The sequence below is a fragment of the Siniperca chuatsi genome, linkage group LG14 (genome assembly GCF_020085105.1).
Source record: "Siniperca chuatsi isolate FFG_IHB_CAS linkage group LG14, ASM2008510v1, whole genome shotgun sequence".
Taxonomy (NCBI): domain Eukaryota; kingdom Metazoa; phylum Chordata; class Actinopteri; order Centrarchiformes; family Sinipercidae; genus Siniperca; species Siniperca chuatsi.
Window position 1 is genome coordinate 14,665,213 of NC_058055.1, and position 21,024 is coordinate 14,686,236.

Sequence of the window (21,024 nt, forward strand, 5' to 3'; positions counted from 1 at the left end):
GAAGGCCCCAGAGCAGAGCGCTTCTCCTTTAGTACCACCAGTGGCGAGCTGAGAACCGCTTCCCCTCTGAGATGGGCGGAGCGAGCCGAGTATGCCTTCACTGTGACTGCTGCTGACCACGGCACACCAGGCCTCAGCTCCACCTGCCAGCTACAGATACAGGTAAACATAATCTTTACATTTACATATCCTCATCCATCCTCCAGCTGCATGCACAAACACCTACACATTTGTTCTGTCTCCAAAACATTTCTAAGACATCAGGCAATTGGAAACAAAGGACAATCTGGTGATCAAACCTAAAACTGTCACATTTACACATTACCTCAGTCTATTTGCATTCCTTGCTGTGAGTAATTTCCTCAAACTGTGCACAAAGTGAACAGTATAACTGTCAAAGGAAATGGAAAAGGAGGTAAATATGAGAAGGAGAGAAACTGAACCTGTGCCTGTACAAACAAAAGCATCTATCCAATCTAGTGTGTGTTTCCTGCTCCAAAGGTTAGTGGGGTAACCAAAACCCAAGGTGAGAAACCCTGAGCTGCAGGAGGGAGCTGGTCTGGACTGAGTTATTGTTCTGAACTTTCTGCAGGAGGGTCAATCCTGCATATCAACATGCAAAATCAGGAATTCAACAGCAGGAATAAAAGGTCTGCCACAGAGGCATTTAGCCTGAGAAGGGTGGTGGTTTGCTTTGACTGGAGCTTTGAGCTCAGTGTTCTTATGTAGAAAGGAAAAGGATGCTAATTACATTTTGCCTGCACCCTGCTTATGCGACACTGAGATTAGACAGAGGGGGAAAGAGGCACCTTGGAATCAAATGCTCCCAGATGAGATTTGATGAGAGCCAGCTGCATCAAATCACACAGAGAGAAAGGGAATACACTACTGTACGGTAGCAGGCAGGGATGCATACACGCACACAGACACACTCACTGTAACGACACATTCAAACACTCTCATGAGGTAACATTTCCAGATAATGATTTTGAGATAACATTTCACATAGCTGTAGGTAGAATCCGACACAGGGATGTTGTACACCACAAGTACTACAATACCAGCTAGCTCGTATAGGGAAAAGGCATTGGGGAAAACCAAGGAAAAGTACAAATAGTACAGTACAGTATAACTGCTGGCATCGTCTGGTAAAGCATTACATTCAGGATAACTGAAACACTGAGATGTACTTGAGCAAACAACTTAAAATATCAAGACTCATTGCAACTGTAGTCCTGTCACACTATGTGCAAACATTTGTGCCTAAAACACCACAAAGCTCAATTAAATGCATTCAATCGTTTCACAAGCTTGCTGCATCACTTCTATGAAACACAGACAAAAAAAAATGATGGTTGACATGGTTCCCAGCTTTTCTTAAAAATAGGAGTCATTAACAGATATGGCCCTTTTTAGTCAGCACGTGAGGCTAAATTATGCACATTATCCACATCATGTCTATCTTCTTCTAGGTTTATCCTTGCTATTCATGTTCGATAAAGACACCAGAAAGATGCAATTCATTGCAACAGATCTCAGCAATGAAAGCGAGGGATGGTGCATGAATGGACTTTTTGATGATGAAACCAGAGCTTGTTAAAATCTGCTTTTGTTTGCTGTCTTCAGAGCACTTTGATCTGTCCCAGAGCAATATCGAATCCTGAGGCTGTTTCTCAGAGTGGCGAAAGGCCCCTGGCACGCGCTTGTTTCCCGTCTGGCCAGACTGCGGCATATGGATGCTGCACTTATTTCTCTGCATTATTTGAATTGGAATATTTACAGTTTTCCCTCCCATTACACCCTTCATTTTTTTGTCACAGGTCACAGACCCTGACTCTTATCTTGAAGCCAGAATGCTGCAGTGTCAAGATATTTACTGGAAGGATTGTACATAATGTCTTCATGCACAATGATAATGCCTGTGAGGGTTATTATAGTAATAGCAACAAAACAGAAACAGACTACAGCCCAAGGCTATGTTTAGGGATGGGCTGGGGTGAGAGCGATATAGCTGCATTGTCTGCAGAATACCAAAGGAAATCAGATCCAGTAACATACACAGCACAGCATTCGCCTTGACACTTTTCTTCTACACTTGGTTAAAAAAATACTATATATTAAAAAGTTTGTTTTACTCTGTTTTGGGATAGATATGTGGATGATTAAAGAAAATAATTTTACTTGTATGACACAATCTGAGCAGGTGAACAAAGTTGCTGAGATTAAAATGAGCATGTGTGACACATGTTCTCTTTCCTTCAGGTTCTCAGCTCCTCCAGGTCCAACCCCAAGCCCAACATGCTCTCCATGACCCTGAACACAGTCGAAGGGGCTGCTCCGGGCTCCATCATTGGCTCTGTCCGCCCACATGACCAGCAGGAATCTGCTTTATTGGAAGGCCAGGTGACATACCTGGTAGTGGGGGGGGCAGACCGAGATGGGACTTTCATGGTGGACCGTTTAAAGGGCGACGTCTACCTGGTACGCGAGCTAGACTATGAGAAGGGGTCAAGGTACACACTGCACATCGAGGTGTCTGACTTCTCCCAGGCGTTTCCCAGCAGCCACCTGGTGCAGCTGGATATCAACGTGCAGGACAGCAATGACCATGCTCCCCAGTTCACAGAAGATCCTGTTACCATTGTGATCCCAGAGAACACAGAGCCCGGGGCTTCCATATATACCTTCCAGGCTTTGGATCAGGTGTGTCTGCTAAAGAAGAGTTATAATGTTAACCAGTAGCTGATACTTGTTGTCATTGTATAAGAAGGATACATTTTCAACCAAACACCATAAATCAGAGCTAAATTTGGTTATTGTATTTGTCATCAGTTGTTAAAACACAATCAGGCTGCATCTAATGATTATGTCTTCAAATTGATTGTTGTGTCTGATCGTTAGACAGATATTCAATTTACAATGAAAAAAGAACATTGTCACATTTCAGAAGCTGGAATCTTAAAATATTTGGCATTTTTGCCTTATAAATTACTTAATCTTTTAAGTTGTTGAAAAAACTGTTGTTGAAGATTAATTTTATGTGGATTGAGTAAGTGATTAATCAACTAATCATTTTAGCACAACATTTTACAACTAGAATGCAAGACATGACAGTCTCACAGTCCTCATCAGAATTTGCCCAATTGTCATCAAAAAGTTAACTTCATCCACTAATGAAGACTGTGAGATGCAGTTAAAAGCTCTGGAAAAACTAGTAAGGTCCTTTAGTTAAGATTATTTTGTATAATATTTATTTCCAAGAATTAACTTTCACACTTGTGATTTTAAGTGTTTTTCCTTGCTGAATCAAAATTTCCACTCACTGTCTAATGTGTCTGTTTTATTTTTTATAGGATGGCAGTGGACCCAACAGTGAGCTACGTTACTCCATCGAGCATTACTGGCCTGACACGCCTGACCTCCTGACCCTTGACCCCTCCAGCGGAGTGCTGACCCTGGGGCAGAAGTTAGATCGTGAGGCAACACTGTCCCTCTACCTTGTGGTGTGGGCCACAGACCAGGCAACGGATCCTTCTCAGAGACGCTGGGGTTCGGTCACTGCCCGAGTGTTTGTAACAGACGAAAACGATAATGCGCCGGTCTTCAGCTCTCCGTCTGCGGTCAGCGTCATGGAGGATCAGCCTGTAGGGTGAGTGGCATGTCTAACTGTAGTCTGCTTTTGGTACCTTAACGCACATTTCTGTCATTGTTTTGATTCAGATTTCATCCATCAGGCCTCAAAGGTAGAACATCCAAGAAGCCTGTTAAAAAATAATCAAGTGCATTTACTTTCATGGCTGCAAGCTAGTGGAAGTGGTTGTCATTTTTGTTATAATCTCACATTTTGTTTGTGTCTTTATCAACAGATTTGTGATTTTGTACGTGATGGCTCGAGATGAAGATGAAGGAGAAAATGGCAGAGTGTCATACAGAATCCAGGCAGGCAACAGCGCTGGTCGCTTCAGTCTGAACCCCAACACTGGTAAGCTTATTTTTAAGGGTGAGACACAGTTTCTAAAAATATTGTAATGTTACAATAATATAATAGGGTCTGTGGAGACTGAGGACTTCCCATAAATACCCAATTTACACTCCATCAAGAGATGCTTAGGGTAAAATTCACCACATAATTTTGTGCATTTACAATCCTGCTTTGAATGATTTAACACAGCAGGAGTAGAATGTGGCCTTTTTCAGTGGGGTTTTATGATTGATAGGTAGTCAGCATCCCACCCATGGAAGCCCCCTGGATGAACAAAACTTTCCAGAAGATCGTAATTACCCAGTGAAGCGCTGCGTCTACAGGGTCTCAACTGCTAAAACACTCATAACCCTCTTTTCTAGATGCTCTTCCAATGCCTTAGAGCAATATTTCACTTTAATAATGCTTTGTGTTCTTTTCTTGACGGATTTGTTCATGGGAAACGATTTGGGCTAGGGATGTGGACAGCCTTTGATATCTTATATATGTGTACTGTATGTGTAATATCTTCATCATCAGAGCTGGGTGGTGTGGGCGTGCTCAGTTCTGGCTGAGATGGGATTAGGAACCATAAGACAGACACTTAATGCAGCTTCCAGATGGAAGAAAGTCTTTACTTCATTACTGTCAAGTGTCTGGTGTATTAGCAGGGGTTGATTTCACTTCTGGTTTGTTTCTCAGATTGTGTGGTGTTAAGCTTATGGTTAATAATAGCTGTAATAGCACATTAGCATTGCATTGAGAAGACATTTACCAAACTGCCTGGCTAATGGGGGAGTATCATTAGCCTGATTACTGCTTATAAATTATGTCTGCTCTGCCAACATGACCTTTCTGTTATTTCACATTATGGCTGCTTTACTGCTATTTTTACTAACCACTTGAAAGCTAATGTTCCTAAATTTCTTCATTCTGTGTGAGAACATAGATATTATATTCTATATCTGCTTGTTCCATCATTAAAGCTACTGTATGTCTTACTTACAGTATAAGTACAACAATCAAATACTAGACACGGTTTTTATGGCAACAGCACTGCATTAAATAAAAAAATCTGTCTGTCTTGTGCAGTATTTTATGTTAATTTCTCTGAAATTCAGTATACCATATTTTGTATCTTTGGAAACCTTGAGATCTTGGGTAGAATTACAATACAGTTTCATGTGAGTTTTGCAAAGCTAATCCAGAGACCGTAAGAGCACCTTTATCGTAAGGTTGAAACTGTATCAGTAACACTAAATTGGCTACAGAGGGGGATAAAATAGTACAGTAAATGTTTTGCATCTGTTTGCGTTTGGCTGAAACATGGGAGCTAGCAAAACCTCACAGGAACATCAGAGCCTCAGCCTCACAGAACAGTCAACACATGATGTATGTGCTTGGCATGCTTTGGCATTTATAAATTACACACGTCTCTCAAGCACCACATGTCAGCTAAACTTGTACACTGCTGGGAACAGTACACACACACGCACACACACATTTCATATTTTCTCTCACTTTGGCTGACCCTCCTTGTAGTCGGGGTGATGACAGAGGCGTGGGGTGTAGACATAAAAGGTAGGAGAGTAACTCAAGCCAGAGTATGAGAAGTGGCAGTCTGATTTACAGACTCTATCTGAACCAGCTCGATTTACATAAAACATACACACATACACACACCAACTAATGCTGACAGATACTGTAATGTAATGTAAAGAGAAATGGGAAAAAAACAATAACCTAATTTCAGGGTAGGTTGTTTTGAGTAGGCAACTATGTAGTTCCAGGTTGTAGTCTGGATTCTGCGTGTGATTGCCTGCACGCCTACACGCCTGTACTTGTGCTTTGCAATAATCATACATGTACACTGATTAAGCACCGCAGTACACTGATTCACATTTGAATGCATGTTCAGAGTGCCAGAATTGAATAGCTGGCATGAAGTAACTGTGGTCTCTCACTTACTGTGGAAACTCTCATAAAGAAAAGCTGTTAAGGTTTTGGTTTTACTGGCTCTCTAGGCATGTAAATACTGCCCCTCTCAGGTACACAAAATCAAATTAGTTCACAAAAATAATCCCAAACACACACTCAGACACAAACACACCTACACACACATTTTAAGACCGAAAATAGGCATAGACATTTTAAGCAAAGTAATCCAGGAAAGGTGGTTTTAGCATTTTCTCTTTTCTCTCTTGTAGGCTCTCTCTCCATCCTAAAAGCACTAGACCGGGAGGAGCAGGAAGTCTTCAATCTGACCATTGTAGCAGAGGATCATGGGATACCTCAGCTTTCCACCTCTCAGGTGCTGTGTGTGCAGGTAATTGATGTGAACGATGAAGCTCCGGTGTTCCAACGAGCGGAGTTTGAGACCCAGGTGATGGAAAACCAAGGACCAGGAACCACAGTGTTGACAGTTACTGCCACTGACCGGGACCAAGGTTGGTATAAATGTGTTATTTCAATACTGTATAGTCAGTATTCTGGAAATGGGGACATACAGTACTGTAAGTACAAAAAGTCCCAAACAAAAAGAAAGCTTCCAAAATTTATTGCAGGTACAAAAAGGTAAAAAGGTACAGCTGATATACAGCAAATATTCCTTCAGTAGGAAAGCCAGCGAACTAAACAATAGAGACACATAAATGGTTTTGAGAAATCAAATCACTTTAAACCAAACCACAACCTCATGCTAATGAAAATGTGTGGTTACAGTCATCATCTAGAGTCTTATATTTCTGGAGCTTTCATTAGGACTTGCCAGCAGCTCTATGCAGCTTTGGATTTGTAAATATCACTGCCTTATTACATTGAATGTTGCTTTATTGCCAGTTTGGTAGTGTGCCCAGCTTTTTATTTTTGTGTCTGTTTTGTGTTTCAATGCAGGTTCTAATGGCCAAGTGACATATGGAGGTGTGACAGAGGAAGGCTTCATCATCAACCCTGTGACAGGAGTCATCACCACCACCAAGGAACTGGACACAGAGCTACAGAACCACTACACACTCACTGGTACTACTATATCCATTGTCTTACACATCTCTATTTGACCTGACATACATTAACTGAGCATTTATTTCCACAGATCACCTCAAGTACTTTGGTTTAAAATTTTATCTCATCTCATCAGCTTAACCATTTCCATCTCTTATCAGTGTATGCCAGGGACGGAGGGCTGCCTCCTAACTTTGCCAAGGCTGTAGTCCGTGTGGAGGTGCAGGATGTGAACGACAATGCTCCGGTCTTTGCAAAGCCATGGTACGGACTGGAGGTGCCGGAGAACCAGGTCCCTGTAGAGCTTTGCTTTCTCAAGGCCACAGACCCTGACTCAGGTCCTGGTGGAGATCTGGAGTACAGGATCACTGGTGAGAAACAGTGTTGTCTGCCTAACCAAAGTATTTTATTAGAATGGATTTAAAGAGCAATTTAGTTTGCCACAATTGCTGTAATTGCTGTTTCAGGGTATGTTGAATGTGAAAATAACAATATTCTGGGAGAGACAGTGAATTTTTGTCATTTTTGGTGTTTTTTAATGCTTAAAATGGTCAAATTTTAATTTGCAGATTGTTGACAGATTATTACAATTGGCGCTCAGTGTGTATATATGTGATGATTGCAACTAAATCACACTTGTATTAACCATCAGGTTTGCTTGGACCATTTTTGGTGATAGCTGAAGTTGTACTGACAGTGTGCAGCAGTAGATTTGGTCTTACTTAGTAGGGAGGGGATACATGCAGCATTTGGACCAATGTATTGCTTTTGACATAGCTCTGTTCCTTCCATATGAAAGATCAGATCTGCATACAGCTACTCCAGGCTCGCTCCTCACATTCTTGTCTTATTTCATATATAGTACATTCCATATACCTGTCTGGAGCACAAACTTTGACTTTGACTGTGCAGAGTTGGCACATGTGTTCCCCTTTCTTGTCTTCTTTTAACACTTAATCCACAGAAAACTCTTGATTTTTTTTAAAGATTTTTCTTTCTTCTGCCACATGAACACCCCATCCAGCTGGGGACCCTGATGGAGATTTCCACCTCCACACCAGCACAGGAGCCCTGTCTACCTCACGCGGCCTAGACAGGGAGACGAGGGCTAAATATACTCTGGAGGTGGTGGCCACGGACCGAGGCAGCCCTGCTCTCAGCACTACTGCAACAGTGGAAGTCAAAGTGCTGGATGTCAATGACAACAGCCCTGTCTTCAGCAGAAGTAGCTACTCTGTGGAAGTGTCAGAGGATGCTGCAGAGGGGTCCCAAGTTTTGGAGGTAAGTAGAAATGGGAATTTAGATGATCAGAGAATCAGAATAGGTGCTTTGTTCAAACATCTCACTGACATACTGTATATCTCACATTTCCAGGTGTCAGCCATAGATGCTGATGATGACCTGAATGGGAAGGTTCTGTATTTCCTTAGCCGAGAGGCACACGGAACGTTCACTGTGGATGAGAACACTGGTGGTATCACCACATCAGCACCTCTGGACCGGGAGAAATGGGTGTCATACAGCTTCCAGGTGTTTGCTGTTGACCTTTCACCTGCTGCACCCAGGAACACCTCTGCTCAGGTAAATGAAGGGTTAGATGTTGAAGGTGTTCAGTTGACTGACTTGAATTTATGATTCACATGTTGGATTTAGGAGAAGAGTATTTTGTATGCTCATTACATTAGCAATACATTTTGCACTTAACTCACATGTGACCTGTTCATTCTAGGTGACAGTTACCGTCCTAGATGTCAACGACAACACTCCCTTCTTCATCCAGGATCCCCTGGTCATCGAAGTGTCCAGCAGGCATTCGCAGCGGGTTCTAGCCACCATGAAGGCAGAGGACAAGGACTTTGGAGCCAATGGTTCTGTGTTTTACCGTTTTGCTATGCCAGTGAAGGGCTTCAGCATCAACTCCCTGACTGGGGAGATCCAGGCTACCGAGCCACTGGGGGATCTGACCCAGGCTCAGAGGACCCTGATAGTGGAGGCAATGGACCAGGGCAGTCCAGCTCAGTCTGCACAGGGAGTGGTGGTGATTTACGTGAAGGAGGTGGAGTACAGCGGCATTCGCTTCTCTAGGAATGCCAGAGACGTTAGCATACAGGAGAACGCTGAAAAAGGTCTGACATTAATACAGTATTATTAGGGATAAGAATGATAATCTCAGTCAATTTGTCCCTCTATACACTGCTGTCACAGTTAAGAAATATTTTCTCTGTTCTACTTCAAAAATATAGGCACAGCTGTGGCTCAGGCTCAGGCTCAACACCCAGATGGCACACGTAAGGGTATCAGCTACAGCCTCTTCAGTGGGAACAGAATGCAGGCCTTCACCATCAGCTCCTCAACAGGTGAAACTCAGAATAAAACACAATTTCTTTTTTTAGTATTATGTGAATTCTGGTTTGAATTACAGATTGTTAATGAGATGTGGATTTTAAAAATCAGTAAACACAAACATATCAGTTTAATCTGTCATTTGATGATCTCCTGATCCTCATTTCCCACTCAAATCTGTGTGTCCTCCAGGTGAAATCAGGGTGCAGAGCTCCAAGGGGTTGGACTTTGAAGACACCCCCAGACTCCGTCTAGTTGTGAAGGCGGAAACTTTGTCCTCGACTTCATACATGGCTATCAACTTGATCCTGCTGGATGTCAATGACAACCTTCCCCGCTTCCAGCTGCAAAATTATGTTGCCTACATGAGAGAAGCGCAGGGATATGAAATGCCAATCATACAGGTACTTCCAAATATAAAAACTGCACAACAAATAATACAAAGTCAGATAGGTATTTGGTCTACAGCAGTTTTGCTAAGGGTAAAAATAAATTCTCATCATTCTCCCTTTTTCTTCCCTCTCCTCCACCTTGTCCCAGGTGATGGCTGAGGATGTGGATCAGGGCCAAAATGGTCAGGTGACCTACTCCATCCAGTCATCAGGCATGAGCGGTCTGTTCAAGATCGACCCGATGACAGGAAGCATCACCACAGCTGCCATCATGGACCGTGAGATCTTTACCCAGACCAAGTGAGGGCAGATCTGAGGTTGAATAAACCTCACCAAGAACCATTCTATGTGCACATTTTGAGGATGGATACATATATTTTACCTGTAATAAATGTTTGAACTACTGCATGGTGTTGTACAGAGAAAGTCTATATACACACAGGTAATCATATATCGAAGGAAAAAAAATGTATGTAGTACATCAAGAATCATATTCACTCAGCTAGTTTGTGTTTAGATAGCTGGTGAAGAGGTTGACATAGTCTGCTGAAGATTCAAGCACCAGTGCAAACTGATATCTGCATGCCAGATGTATCAAAGCTGCAATTTCACTCTGTAAATCAATCCCTGTTCACTGTAACATTTTCATAACATTTTGTGTGTTGCTTTCTTAACAAAATGAGAATGTGTAACTAAAGATAAAAAATGTAAATCATGCATCGTGCACCATTTTATGTTCTTTTTACATTTTCTAATACGTCACCAATATTAGAATTACACTTTTAGAAACACATGTAATAAGAGACAGGAAGACAACCTTTTTTTCCTGCTCACCCACAGGCTAGTAGTTACAGCAACCGATAGAGGAAGTCCACGATTGGCTGGTTCAGCCACATTGACAGTGATCATTGTTGACCAGAATGACAACAGTCCCACTATTCCCTTGCCCCAGGAAGTCCGCATCCCAGAGAGTAAGTACTTTAATTTTCAGGAATTTTGTACTTTCTGGTTATGTATCTTATGTAGGCCAGTTTACAGCAAATACAGTACATTTACGATACACATTTTGTCACCAGACAAACCCTGTGCGGGTCTAAGGATGTGTAGTTGTGCATCATGGCTATGCAACACCATAAAAACTACAAAAAGCATAATTCTATCCACAGAAAGTTAAACACAACTAACAGGTGTTTGTTCAATCTCTATCTATCAGATATGTTGATTGGCACAGAGATCACTCTTGTGACGGGTAACGATGTTGACTCCAGTCCTGCCCTCTCCTACTCCTTGAAGTTGGACCCAACAGCCATAGGCAAGTTTGGGATTCACCGCTACAGTGGAGGTGTATCACTCACTGCGCCTCTGGACTTTGAGGAGAAGACATGGTACACCCTGACTGTCAGAGCCACAGACAGCCAGCACCAAACTGAGGCTAACATTACAATACTGGTGGAGGATATTAATGACAATTCACCTGCATTCACCCATGATCTCTATCAGGTAGGATGGCTTATAAACCAAGCTGATGTTCTTTTTTTATGCAAGTACATTGGTTACAATTATGGTACCAAATAAATATGTGTCTTTTTCTCACAAAATCATACATGCACCTTAAAAGACAGTTGCTTGACATTCATTCATATCCCTAGCAATTGTTTTGTTTGTATACTTTATTTCAGTGTACACCATAACTACAGGGTAGAACGCAATCTGATGTGTGCATACTACTTTCTGATTTCTTCGCGCCTTTGACAGGGAATTAAATTTACTTCAGAAAAAGTTTCTCTACAGCAGACAACTTCATCATGACGGAGAAAATTGCACTTGTAGACATGTACACACACTTTAAAAAACACACATGTACATTCCTAATGTGCACACAATGGGGGTGATAAAAGTTGTGTCTCTGTCTCAGGAAATGACCTCAACATTAACACAAGCTCAGGAAAAACAGGAACTACAATATAAAATGCGATTTTCTCCGCTGTGAGTTTAGTGCCTGTTGACCTCCTCACCATGAGTTTGGGAATTTAATTACAGTGTTTATGCGATCCGTTGTTGGCTTATTTGTTTCTTTTGCCCTGATGTTCCAATGTTGTAATTAATATCTCTGCACCCCAGGTGACTCTGCCTGAGCACACAGCGCCAGGAAGTGCAGTTGTCACAGTAACAGCAACTGACAGGGACTCTGGAGAGAATGGAAAGATTACCTACAGAGTGATGTCTTCAACCCAGGAGGGTTTCTACATTGACCCCAACAATGGTAGACAACCTTGGCTTCCCCCTTGATATAGTTTAGCTCCCTAAATTTCCAGTTTCAAAAGAAAGTAATATGTATATCATTACATTTTGAAAGTAACATTCCCAGCTCAATGTCTGACTCTTTCTCATTGCCCACTGTATCCAGGAACCCTATTCATCAATCACAGAGCTGAGTTTGACCCTGAACGTCCGTCAGTCAGTATTGTTATTGAAGCTCGTGATGGAGGATTGCCTTCACTCTCCTCCCTCACCACTGTCCAGGTCCAAATCTCTGATGTCAATGACAATGCTCCTGTGTTTCACCAATCAGAGTACAGGTCAGTCTACTATCATTAGATTCTGGATGTATTGTGATGTAACCTCAACAGCTGTCCTTACATGTTTAATGTTTTTATGTCTACAGGGCTACAGTTTCTGAGGATACCATCCCAGGGTCAACAGTTTTGACTTTTGAGGCCTTTGACAGCGACCTCTCTCGTGAAAACTGTGGCTTTGACTTTGCTATTGCCAGTGGGAATGAAGGAAATTCATTCCAGATTGAAAGCAGTGTGCGGTTCCTGGAGGGGCGGGGCTTTCAGACAGTTGGTACTCTGCTGTTGGCTGAGGGGCTTGACTTTGAAACCAAGCCACTTTACAACCTCACTGTGGTGGTGTCAGATCGTGGTGTTCCCCAGAGGAGTTCTAGTGTTGCTGCAGTGATAACCATTGGTGATGTGAATGATAACCCTCCAGTGTTCAGCAGAGCAGAATATACTGTGTCAATGAGTGAGGGAGCTGCCGCTGGGACTGAGATCATACGTCTGACTGCTACAGGTGGGCAAAAATCTTCTCCTTTTGTCCATTTAGCTCTCATTTTCTCTCCTTTTTTCACTATTCTTTTCTTACTTTGTCTCTCAGTTAATTCATTGTACTCTGTTGTTGTCTTTTTGCCAGACCCAGACTCAACTCCCAATGCTGAGGTCCAGTATACCATCAGCTCTGGTGATGAGGTGAACTTATTTACCATGGACCAGTGGACTGGAGCCTTGCGGCTTCAGCGAACACTCGACCGTGAGCACCAGTCCACACATATTGTCATCATCCAGGCCACAGATGGACAGGGTCACTTTGCGCTAGCTCCAGTCATTGTTGAGGTCAAAGATGTAAATGACAATCATCCGTTCTTCCCTGTGGAAGTCCTGACAGCCAGTATCAGAGAAAACCAACCAGCAAACTCAGCTGTGACGGTTCTACATGCCATAGACCATGACACAGGGGTTTTTGGCCAACTGAAGTACCATATGGTGGAGCGGTCTGGGACGGGAAAAGATAGCTTCGCTGTGGACCAGAACTCGGGAGAAATCAGAAGCAAAATTCCCTTTGACTTTGAGAAGATCAACTCCTTTAACTTTGTAGCAGTGGCAGTAGATTCAGGCAACCACTCAGCCACCGTAACTGTTCAAGTGTTTGTCACAGGTGAGGATGAGTATGACCCACTCTTCACATCCTCTGATTTCTCCTTTGAAGTCCCAGAGGGAGCTAAGAAAGGCCAGAGCATTGGCCAGATCCAGGCAAATGATGAGGATGGAGGGGTGGATGGTATTGTTCTCTATTCTCTTCCCACCAGCTCTCCGTACTTTGATGTAAACAAAACCACAGGGGTGATTTTCCTGAAGCTGGACGGTTCAGGCAGTAGTGGCAGCAGCGGCTCGGGTCGGACCAAACGGGAAAACAGGCTGATGACCCTGGATGTGAAAGCTCACAGTCCTCTAGATGCATCTCGCACTACTACAGCGCAGGTCTCCATCGATGTCACAAACACCAACTTTGGCCTGGCCTCCGATGTCAACATCCTGCTGATTAGCATCATTGCCGTGTCACTTGGTTTTATCATATTGCTTGTGGTCATGGCAGTGGTGGTTTTCCTTGTCAAGTCACGCAGGAGGAAGAAAGCCCAGGATGCAGGAAACAGAACTGTTGCCTCTGGAACTGCTCTGCAGAAATTGGATGATTGCAACTCAGGACCAGGAGGGGAGAGGATCTACCACCAGACTTTGCCAGGCTATGCTGGAGATCAGGGTGGGGCCGGTGGTGGTCCCTACACTAGAGGGGGCTCTCTGGATCCTTCACACTCCAGTGGAAGAGGGTCAGCTGAGGCAGCAGAGGATGATGAGATCAGGATGATAAACGAGTACCCCCGCGTCGCCTCCATCACCTCGTCCATGCAGGAGCACATCGCAGCCAGAGGACCAGACTCTGGAATTCAGCAGGACGCTGACCAGCTCTCTGATATCTCCTGTGAGCCTGCAGCTTTGGAGGGCAGCACCTGGTTCAAAGGAAAGAAACTGGGAGGTAGTCTCAGTGGGACCTTGCTCTCTGGCCAGCTGCCAGTCTATAGGGACGAGGGAGGTGGGTACCTAGGAGTAGGCCGCGGCCTCAACATTTCCCTCCCCAAGGATTACGCCTTCCCTGAGGATGGTAAACCTTCAGTGGATGGGTCCCTCACAGCTATCGTTGCCAGTGATGAGGAGCTCCGTGGAAGCTATAACTGGGATTACCTGCTCAACTGGTGCCCTCAGTTCCAGCCTCTGGCTAATGTCTTCACAGAGATCGCCAGGCTGAAAGATGAAACTGCCCAGCAGAGCCAGAACCCTCGCCAACCCTTCCAGCCCAAGCACAAAATGGATCCCAAACCTAGAATTGACCCTCCACCACTTATCACATCAGTGGCCCACCCAGGGGCCATGTCAGTTCCTCCCAAGGTCCCTGTGATTGGACGGACATTCCCCCACTTGGCCTCACTCCGCAGGTCCCCTATCAGTCATGAGGGATCCATTTCATCAGCAGCAATGTCCCCCAGCTTCTCCCCTTCTCTGTCCCCTCTGGCAGCTCGATCTCCAGCTGTTTCTCCCTTTGGAGTCAACCAAGGGCCCTCAGCATCGATGATCAGCACCAGGGAGCCCTCACTGGACCAGAGCCCTGATCATGAGATGAGAATATGATTGAAAACTATTTAAGGAAGAACTTTAAGACAGACAACATGCACAAAGCCTGATAGAGCATCCTTTTGGCTGTTCTTTTTCTTGGAACGAAATAAAACAAGTGGAGATGTCAGTTGTAATGTCACTCTCAGAAACCACTGTTTTCATCATAAGAATGAAGGTTTCACAAATGTCCAGATAGTGGCATTTGTTTCAAGTGTCCAACCATATGAATTTTGGACAATAAACACACCCACAAAAACATACTTAACCTTCTCCTGGTAGAATATTTGCATTCTTTGAAATACTTCCATTGGTTGGCAGTGTTACAAGAGTACACAAAAGTGGAACATGTGCCTGGGTTGACAGGACCAGCCCACCCTTCCATGTCAACAGTGACGCAGGTCTCCATGAACTGATCAGGGTAAAGAGGTAAACTGACCTCTTCATGGGAATGTGCACTTACCATGCCCTGCAGTCAGAGATCCCTTAGTGTGTAGATAGATAGTGTAGTTTTCATGTTACCTCGCTGGCTGGCCAGAGAGCTAAGGACCTTGTTCCTCTCTTTGTGTCTGTGGACATTTTTACACTCCAGTATTAAACTCATCTAGTGGCTGATTTTAGTCCTCTGGACATGTGTGTGAATCCCATGGACAGACAAACGGTGTGTGTTCACAAAGACACTGATTCATTGAATTGCCAATGCATCACATAATGGAAGAGCAATGGAGATTATTGTTTTCTCACCAATTCAGATGACACTTCTTTTGATTTTTACTTTTATTTTTATATATTTTTATATGAAATTATGATTTCAGATTCAGAAATGCCATTATTCCACATGGAGAGGTTATTGTTTTTGAGTATTTGCATATATGTATATTTGTATGTATGCAGCCTATGCTATGTACTGTATGTGTTTCCTAGGTTTTTAGAGACTTTTGTGACAGTTCTGATGTGAGTGAGAGGGAGAATTTTGTGTTTTTAGCATTATTTATATGAAAAGAGGACTTGCTGCCACATTTCAAAAGTAGGAAACCAGGCAGCTCACACTATGCTGTGTTGTTACCTTAAGAATTTTTCTTTTCTTTTTTTTTGTCAAATTGTAGATCATCCCAAATCCAAAACAGCAACTGGATGAAAACCTGTGATCAATCTAAATGCCTGCTTCTCCAGCAGTTCAGCACTCTGTTGTGGTGTGCAGTTATGCACAACAGCACATTCCCTTTGTTATTCAGGGCCAACTCAATTTGCTGATCACCTCCGTGTCTTTGAAAGAAAGTGCTTCCTAAACTCAATTACATCCGTCATTAACTTAAATGCATTTTACTGTGAAGTTGTTCATCTCAGTACAACAAAAATAGCATGCAATGAATAGGCTGGGATTCTCATAGGAAAGTGGCATAACATGGAGAAATGTAGCACATGAGCCAGACAAGTGGGAAGCTAAAGCCTGATTGCATTAGCCCTGATGAATGTATTAAGGATTTAGCAACCAGTGCAGTATTTATTTTCCATGTTAACTCTCTGTTCTGTGCATTTTATTTCTATGATTCAGTCATGATTGTCACCGACATGATGAGGTGTTTTCAGGTTCCATGTGTTTAACTCATCATCTGCACATTCTGTCATTGTTCAGACCAAGTTTTAGCAGTTTGCTAGTGTAACAAGAGGCAAAAGGTTTTAAGAGTGTCTGTCATTCTTATATGTGTATTTATCCTTGTGGCCTGTTTTTAATATTTTAGGGTAATTGCAGTGATTGGATGTCCAAAAGATGGCTTATACTGTACCTCTGTTCTTTGTTCAGCATAACCCTACAAATCGCCTCATGCAAATCTGGCACTGTAGCTAAAAGCTACACATGCCATGAGCCTAAGTCCAGCACAACATGCTCTCCACTCATAATTATGCAGTCTCAGATACATTTATGTGTTGGAGGACCTCCATTTGGAGTTCAGTTTGAGATGACTGCCAGTGAGTGATCAGTGGAGCAATGGCATAAAAAAGAGCTGTACATGTATTTAAAGCAAATAATAAATTCCTACTGATCTCTTTTGACAAACTAGAGTCAGACTTCATCTTTTTTAGAATTCAAACCAAGACTTAAAGGGAAGAACTGAAAAGTAATTAAAGTTTAACAGTCTTCCAGTTATCTGGGCTGTGAATGGGAACTTGAAGAGCTGGAGTTAACTTCAACCATTTATGAGGAGGCTATTACAAAACGGAATGGCAGACTCGGCTTTGGGCAGAATCACAGCATCCAGTATGGTCACCATCTGGCTTTCGAGAACAGCAAATATTCACCTGAAGCTAAAACTGAACAGTAGCCCTACATGCAGTATAGGATAACACAGTATATTAGGATTATGATATTAGATTTTTTTCTTGGTTTGGTTTGGTTACATTTTAAAGTGAGAAGACTGATTTCCAATATGGTTGCAAGATGTTATAAACAAACAAAAAATATAAAAGAAAATTGAAAAAAAGAGAACACACAATAAAAATGTTGAAAACCAAAATTACATATTCACAAACTAACAGTAGTTTGTATATATATATGAAATGTAACTGTAAAATATAACAATGACTGAGATTATCTGTATATTGAACCCCTGACAAAATGTATATAGCTTGTTATCACAGACATACCACCAAACCAAGATACAATACATATGGCATTTGATTTTACTTTTATATTCTGTGAATTGTTACACTGAATTCTGATTTCCCATCCTGAAATCGTGGGAAAAGTATTTTTCTATCACAAGATACAATAAAAGTTAGTCTTTAGTGGTACTGGAGAAACCTGAGGTCAAACCGAGATCCAGTCAACGGTGGATTCAGTTCTTCCAGCTCATATAAAGGCATATGATGTTGATGTATCTGAATAATTGCAAAATGTTTATTTCATGTGGCGCTCAGACATGTTTGCATAGCTGCTGGGATTTCTGCCTCATTTGGTCATCACACACAGCCGCACAATGTTTCTCTGTTATTGTTATGTACAGAAGGAGCTGGACATGGATTTTGACATGGTGCAAGAGAAAGAGTCAGTGACAGAAGCTCTCTGTACCAGTGAGACATGCAAGACTGCTTATGGAATGAGAGGTGATGATGAATTGCACATTTGAAATACAAACTATATTTGAATGTTGATTGTGTGAGCTGAGGATCAGTTGTTCAATTCACAGGATGATTACACATCGATATATATTCATCCGATATTATACAGACAATTGTAGCTCATCTGGCTAATTTAAGAACATTTGAACTAAACTATTGTCTTGCCTATGCAAAAAAAAGAAAAAAGCTTGCTGCCCTCACTAACACATTCACCTCAACACACAGCTGTGTTTATAGCCTGCTGTCCCTAGACGGCTTTTGCAGCCTACTCCTTCACTAACCCCACACAACTCCAAATAATCACAAGCACGCACATGCACATACACACACATACACACACATAGTTAGAGGCTACTACACAGTGACACACATGGCCCACAACAATCTCCCCAGCTGATATTGGCCCAGGTCCAGCTCCTACAGGCACATACTTGGCAGGTTTTTTAGTTTCAAAATCTGGGAGAAATCTGTCTGGAGCAGGAGTCTATCCCCTGGAGAGGTTGTAAGCCAAATATGAAATCCTTGGTACACTATGATATTTGTCTGTGTGTGTGTGTGTGTGTGTGTGTGTGTGTGTGGTCAGACTAAAGACCAGTTATTTGGGGACGGCTTGTCCAATTGCTTTAAAATAAGATTTTAAAAATAAGTTTAAACAATAAGCTTTTTCTAAACTGGGGACAAAAGCCGTGTCCCCAGTTTAGAAAAAGTGTATTTTTGGGTCAGCGGTTAAGATTAGGGTTAGGGTTAGGCAAGTACTATCCACAAAAGTGACCTAAGTAAACGTGTGTGTGTGTTATTATGAAGTATTGTAATGTTGAGTGTATGAGACAGTGGTGGGGAACTGGAAAGACACAATACAGTGCCATACATCCCATTCTGCAGGTGTTCAAGTAATAATCACCATGATACTGGAAACCTCTTGATCCCTTGAAATGAATGTGTAATCAATGGAACGTTGAACATCCACTTTCTCCTTCACTTTTAGCTTAGTGGTAGAGCGGGACGTCCACCAATCGTAAGGTTGGTGGTTTGATCCTGACTTCCCCCCAGCCCAAGTATCCTTGGGCATAACACTGAACCCCAAATTGCTCCAGAGGCCTGTGCCTTCGGTGTGTGATTGATTAGTTAGTTTCTTTGGACTGATGAGCAGTTAGCATCTGCCATCAGTGTGTGAATGTGATAATGTAGTGTGTGAAGCGCTAGTGGTTGGAAGACTAGAATGGCGCTATACAAGTAAAGTCCATTTACCTTCACTGTTGCTTATTTGCTATTCAAATCGATTAAAGGCCCTTAAAACATATTTTCTCAATCATTTTCTTATTCTGAGTGATGGGGTCCTAACAGGTGGTTATTTCATATAAGAGATTTCAGTACTTGTGTTCTTGTCTGTGCTTCTTTCAGTGGTTTGAAGTGGGAGTTTAGCAACTTCTGAAACACAATCTGATGACAGTTGGTGGGTCGTTTGCTTATGTTACCAGGGCACTGTCAGTCAAATGGGATCAAACCCACCCACACAGTTCTGATGAAGCAGATTAGCTGAGTTTGTGTTTGTTAAACTGTTAAATAATAACAAAGGAGGTTTTTCAAACTTAAACTTTGATTGTTGCTTATTTAGTCATGAATATATAATATTATAGATAAATACTTAAGATTTGAAAACAAGTTTGGAGGGGCTTTAATATGCTTATCATCTTCCTTCTGAGTGAGCTGAGAGACCTCTGAGACTATCACTGTAAAATATCAAATTTGGTATAAATCTAGGATCAGATAAATATAACAGAATTGCATCACAAACAAATTAAATGGTCAATAAAGCCTGTTTCACCTAATTTAACTTCAAATGATATACACAAGATTGGATCCATTAATTTGTCACTGTTGCACTTTCACAGTAGAACACAAATACAGAATTTCAATGTAACCTTCAACTATTAAGAAAGCATCACTTTCACTGACAGCTGTTGGAATTTGTTTAGATGTAATTGCCAGAAAAGCCATCCCAAGAGCTTGGAGCAGAAGTGAAGGCTTTGGAGAACCACAATTATGTACTTTGATAAATCTTATTCTCCACAAATGTCAATCTTGAAAAAACATTCCACGAAAGCATGCTCTGTTAAAGACCATGCTGTCTTTCCAGTGGGTCTGGGTAATGTGCAGCTGCACTCTCTGGGAATCAAGCCTGTAAACATCATATTAGACTTGGCCCACGCTGTAGTTAGTATCCAGGTGTTCTTTCATTCTGACTTTGATCAGTTAAACATTATTAAATGATGAATCAGTACATGCACATACAATGTATATACAGCTACTAAAATACAAAATATGCATGCAGCTGTTAAGTATTAAGTATTGCACAGTATATTAGAGACAAATATTGATGCACTGCACCAGTTAATACAATATCCATGAATGTAGGTCAGTGCACAAAGAGAGAGCAAAAGAGAAAAATTATTTTTTTTAAAACAGAATAGAAACAGGAACAGCTAGAAAGTAATAATCTTTATTGTAATTTTTAACTGAGCTTGAGGTCCTGCAGGGATTTTTTTTAACTGCTATTTGTCAGAGAAAGAGTAAAGTTTCCATTAAGACATATTAATGAAAAACTGTTGTAAAAATAAGACCCAAATGTGGTGTCTGTTGCACACGTGTTGCAATATTGTATGTGTTTGATGTTATTGTGAAAAAGACTTTAAGCATCTGAAAGATATGAATAATTGTGCCTGGAGGATCCCCTTCTTAAAGCTTAAATTTAATTCATTCTGATGAAAGACTGATGAAAAATAAATTTTCTGGCAGTTACTTTTGAAACTAAAGGCTTAGCTTAAGCTTAATTTAAGATATGTTGACCAGCCATCCAAGATGGATCAGTGTTGTTGCTGTTTGACCCATAATGCGACTAAAAGTCAGGATATCTCGCCCAGATTTTGACCATTCTTTTGTCTCTTGTGAGACCACCAACTTTATGGAAGTGCAATATTAAATC

The 21,024-nt window shown here is 41.9% G+C and overlaps 1 protein-coding gene across 1 annotated transcript in view; it reads left to right on the plus strand.

The window, feature by feature from the left end:
- LOC122888232 (protocadherin-16-like) overlaps nt 1–16,980 on the plus strand; it is an 85,481-nt gene extending 68,501 nt beyond the window's left edge. Inside the window, exons 11-29 of the mRNA XM_044222354.1 lie at nt 5–162; nt 2,263–2,703; nt 3,354–3,649; nt 3,867–3,982; nt 6,169–6,408; nt 6,854–6,979; nt 7,123–7,332; nt 7,986–8,242; nt 8,336–8,542; nt 8,691–9,087; nt 9,205–9,318; nt 9,497–9,708; nt 9,845–9,996; nt 10,537–10,667; nt 10,910–11,196; nt 11,818–11,959; nt 12,104–12,275; nt 12,362–12,771; nt 12,892–16,980. Of these exons, the coding sequence (XP_044078289.1) occupies nt 5–162; nt 2,263–2,703; nt 3,354–3,649; nt 3,867–3,982; nt 6,169–6,408; nt 6,854–6,979; nt 7,123–7,332; nt 7,986–8,242; nt 8,336–8,542; nt 8,691–9,087; nt 9,205–9,318; nt 9,497–9,708; nt 9,845–9,996; nt 10,537–10,667; nt 10,910–11,196; nt 11,818–11,959; nt 12,104–12,275; nt 12,362–12,771; nt 12,892–14,939 (6,116 nt within the window). The 3' untranslated portion in view covers nt 14,940–16,980. The remainder of the gene's footprint in view (nt 1–4; nt 163–2,262; nt 2,704–3,353; nt 3,650–3,866; nt 3,983–6,168; nt 6,409–6,853; nt 6,980–7,122; nt 7,333–7,985; nt 8,243–8,335; nt 8,543–8,690; nt 9,088–9,204; nt 9,319–9,496; nt 9,709–9,844; nt 9,997–10,536; nt 10,668–10,909; nt 11,197–11,817; nt 11,960–12,103; nt 12,276–12,361; nt 12,772–12,891) is intronic.
- Nucleotides 16,981–21,024: the final 4,044 nt, after the last annotated feature.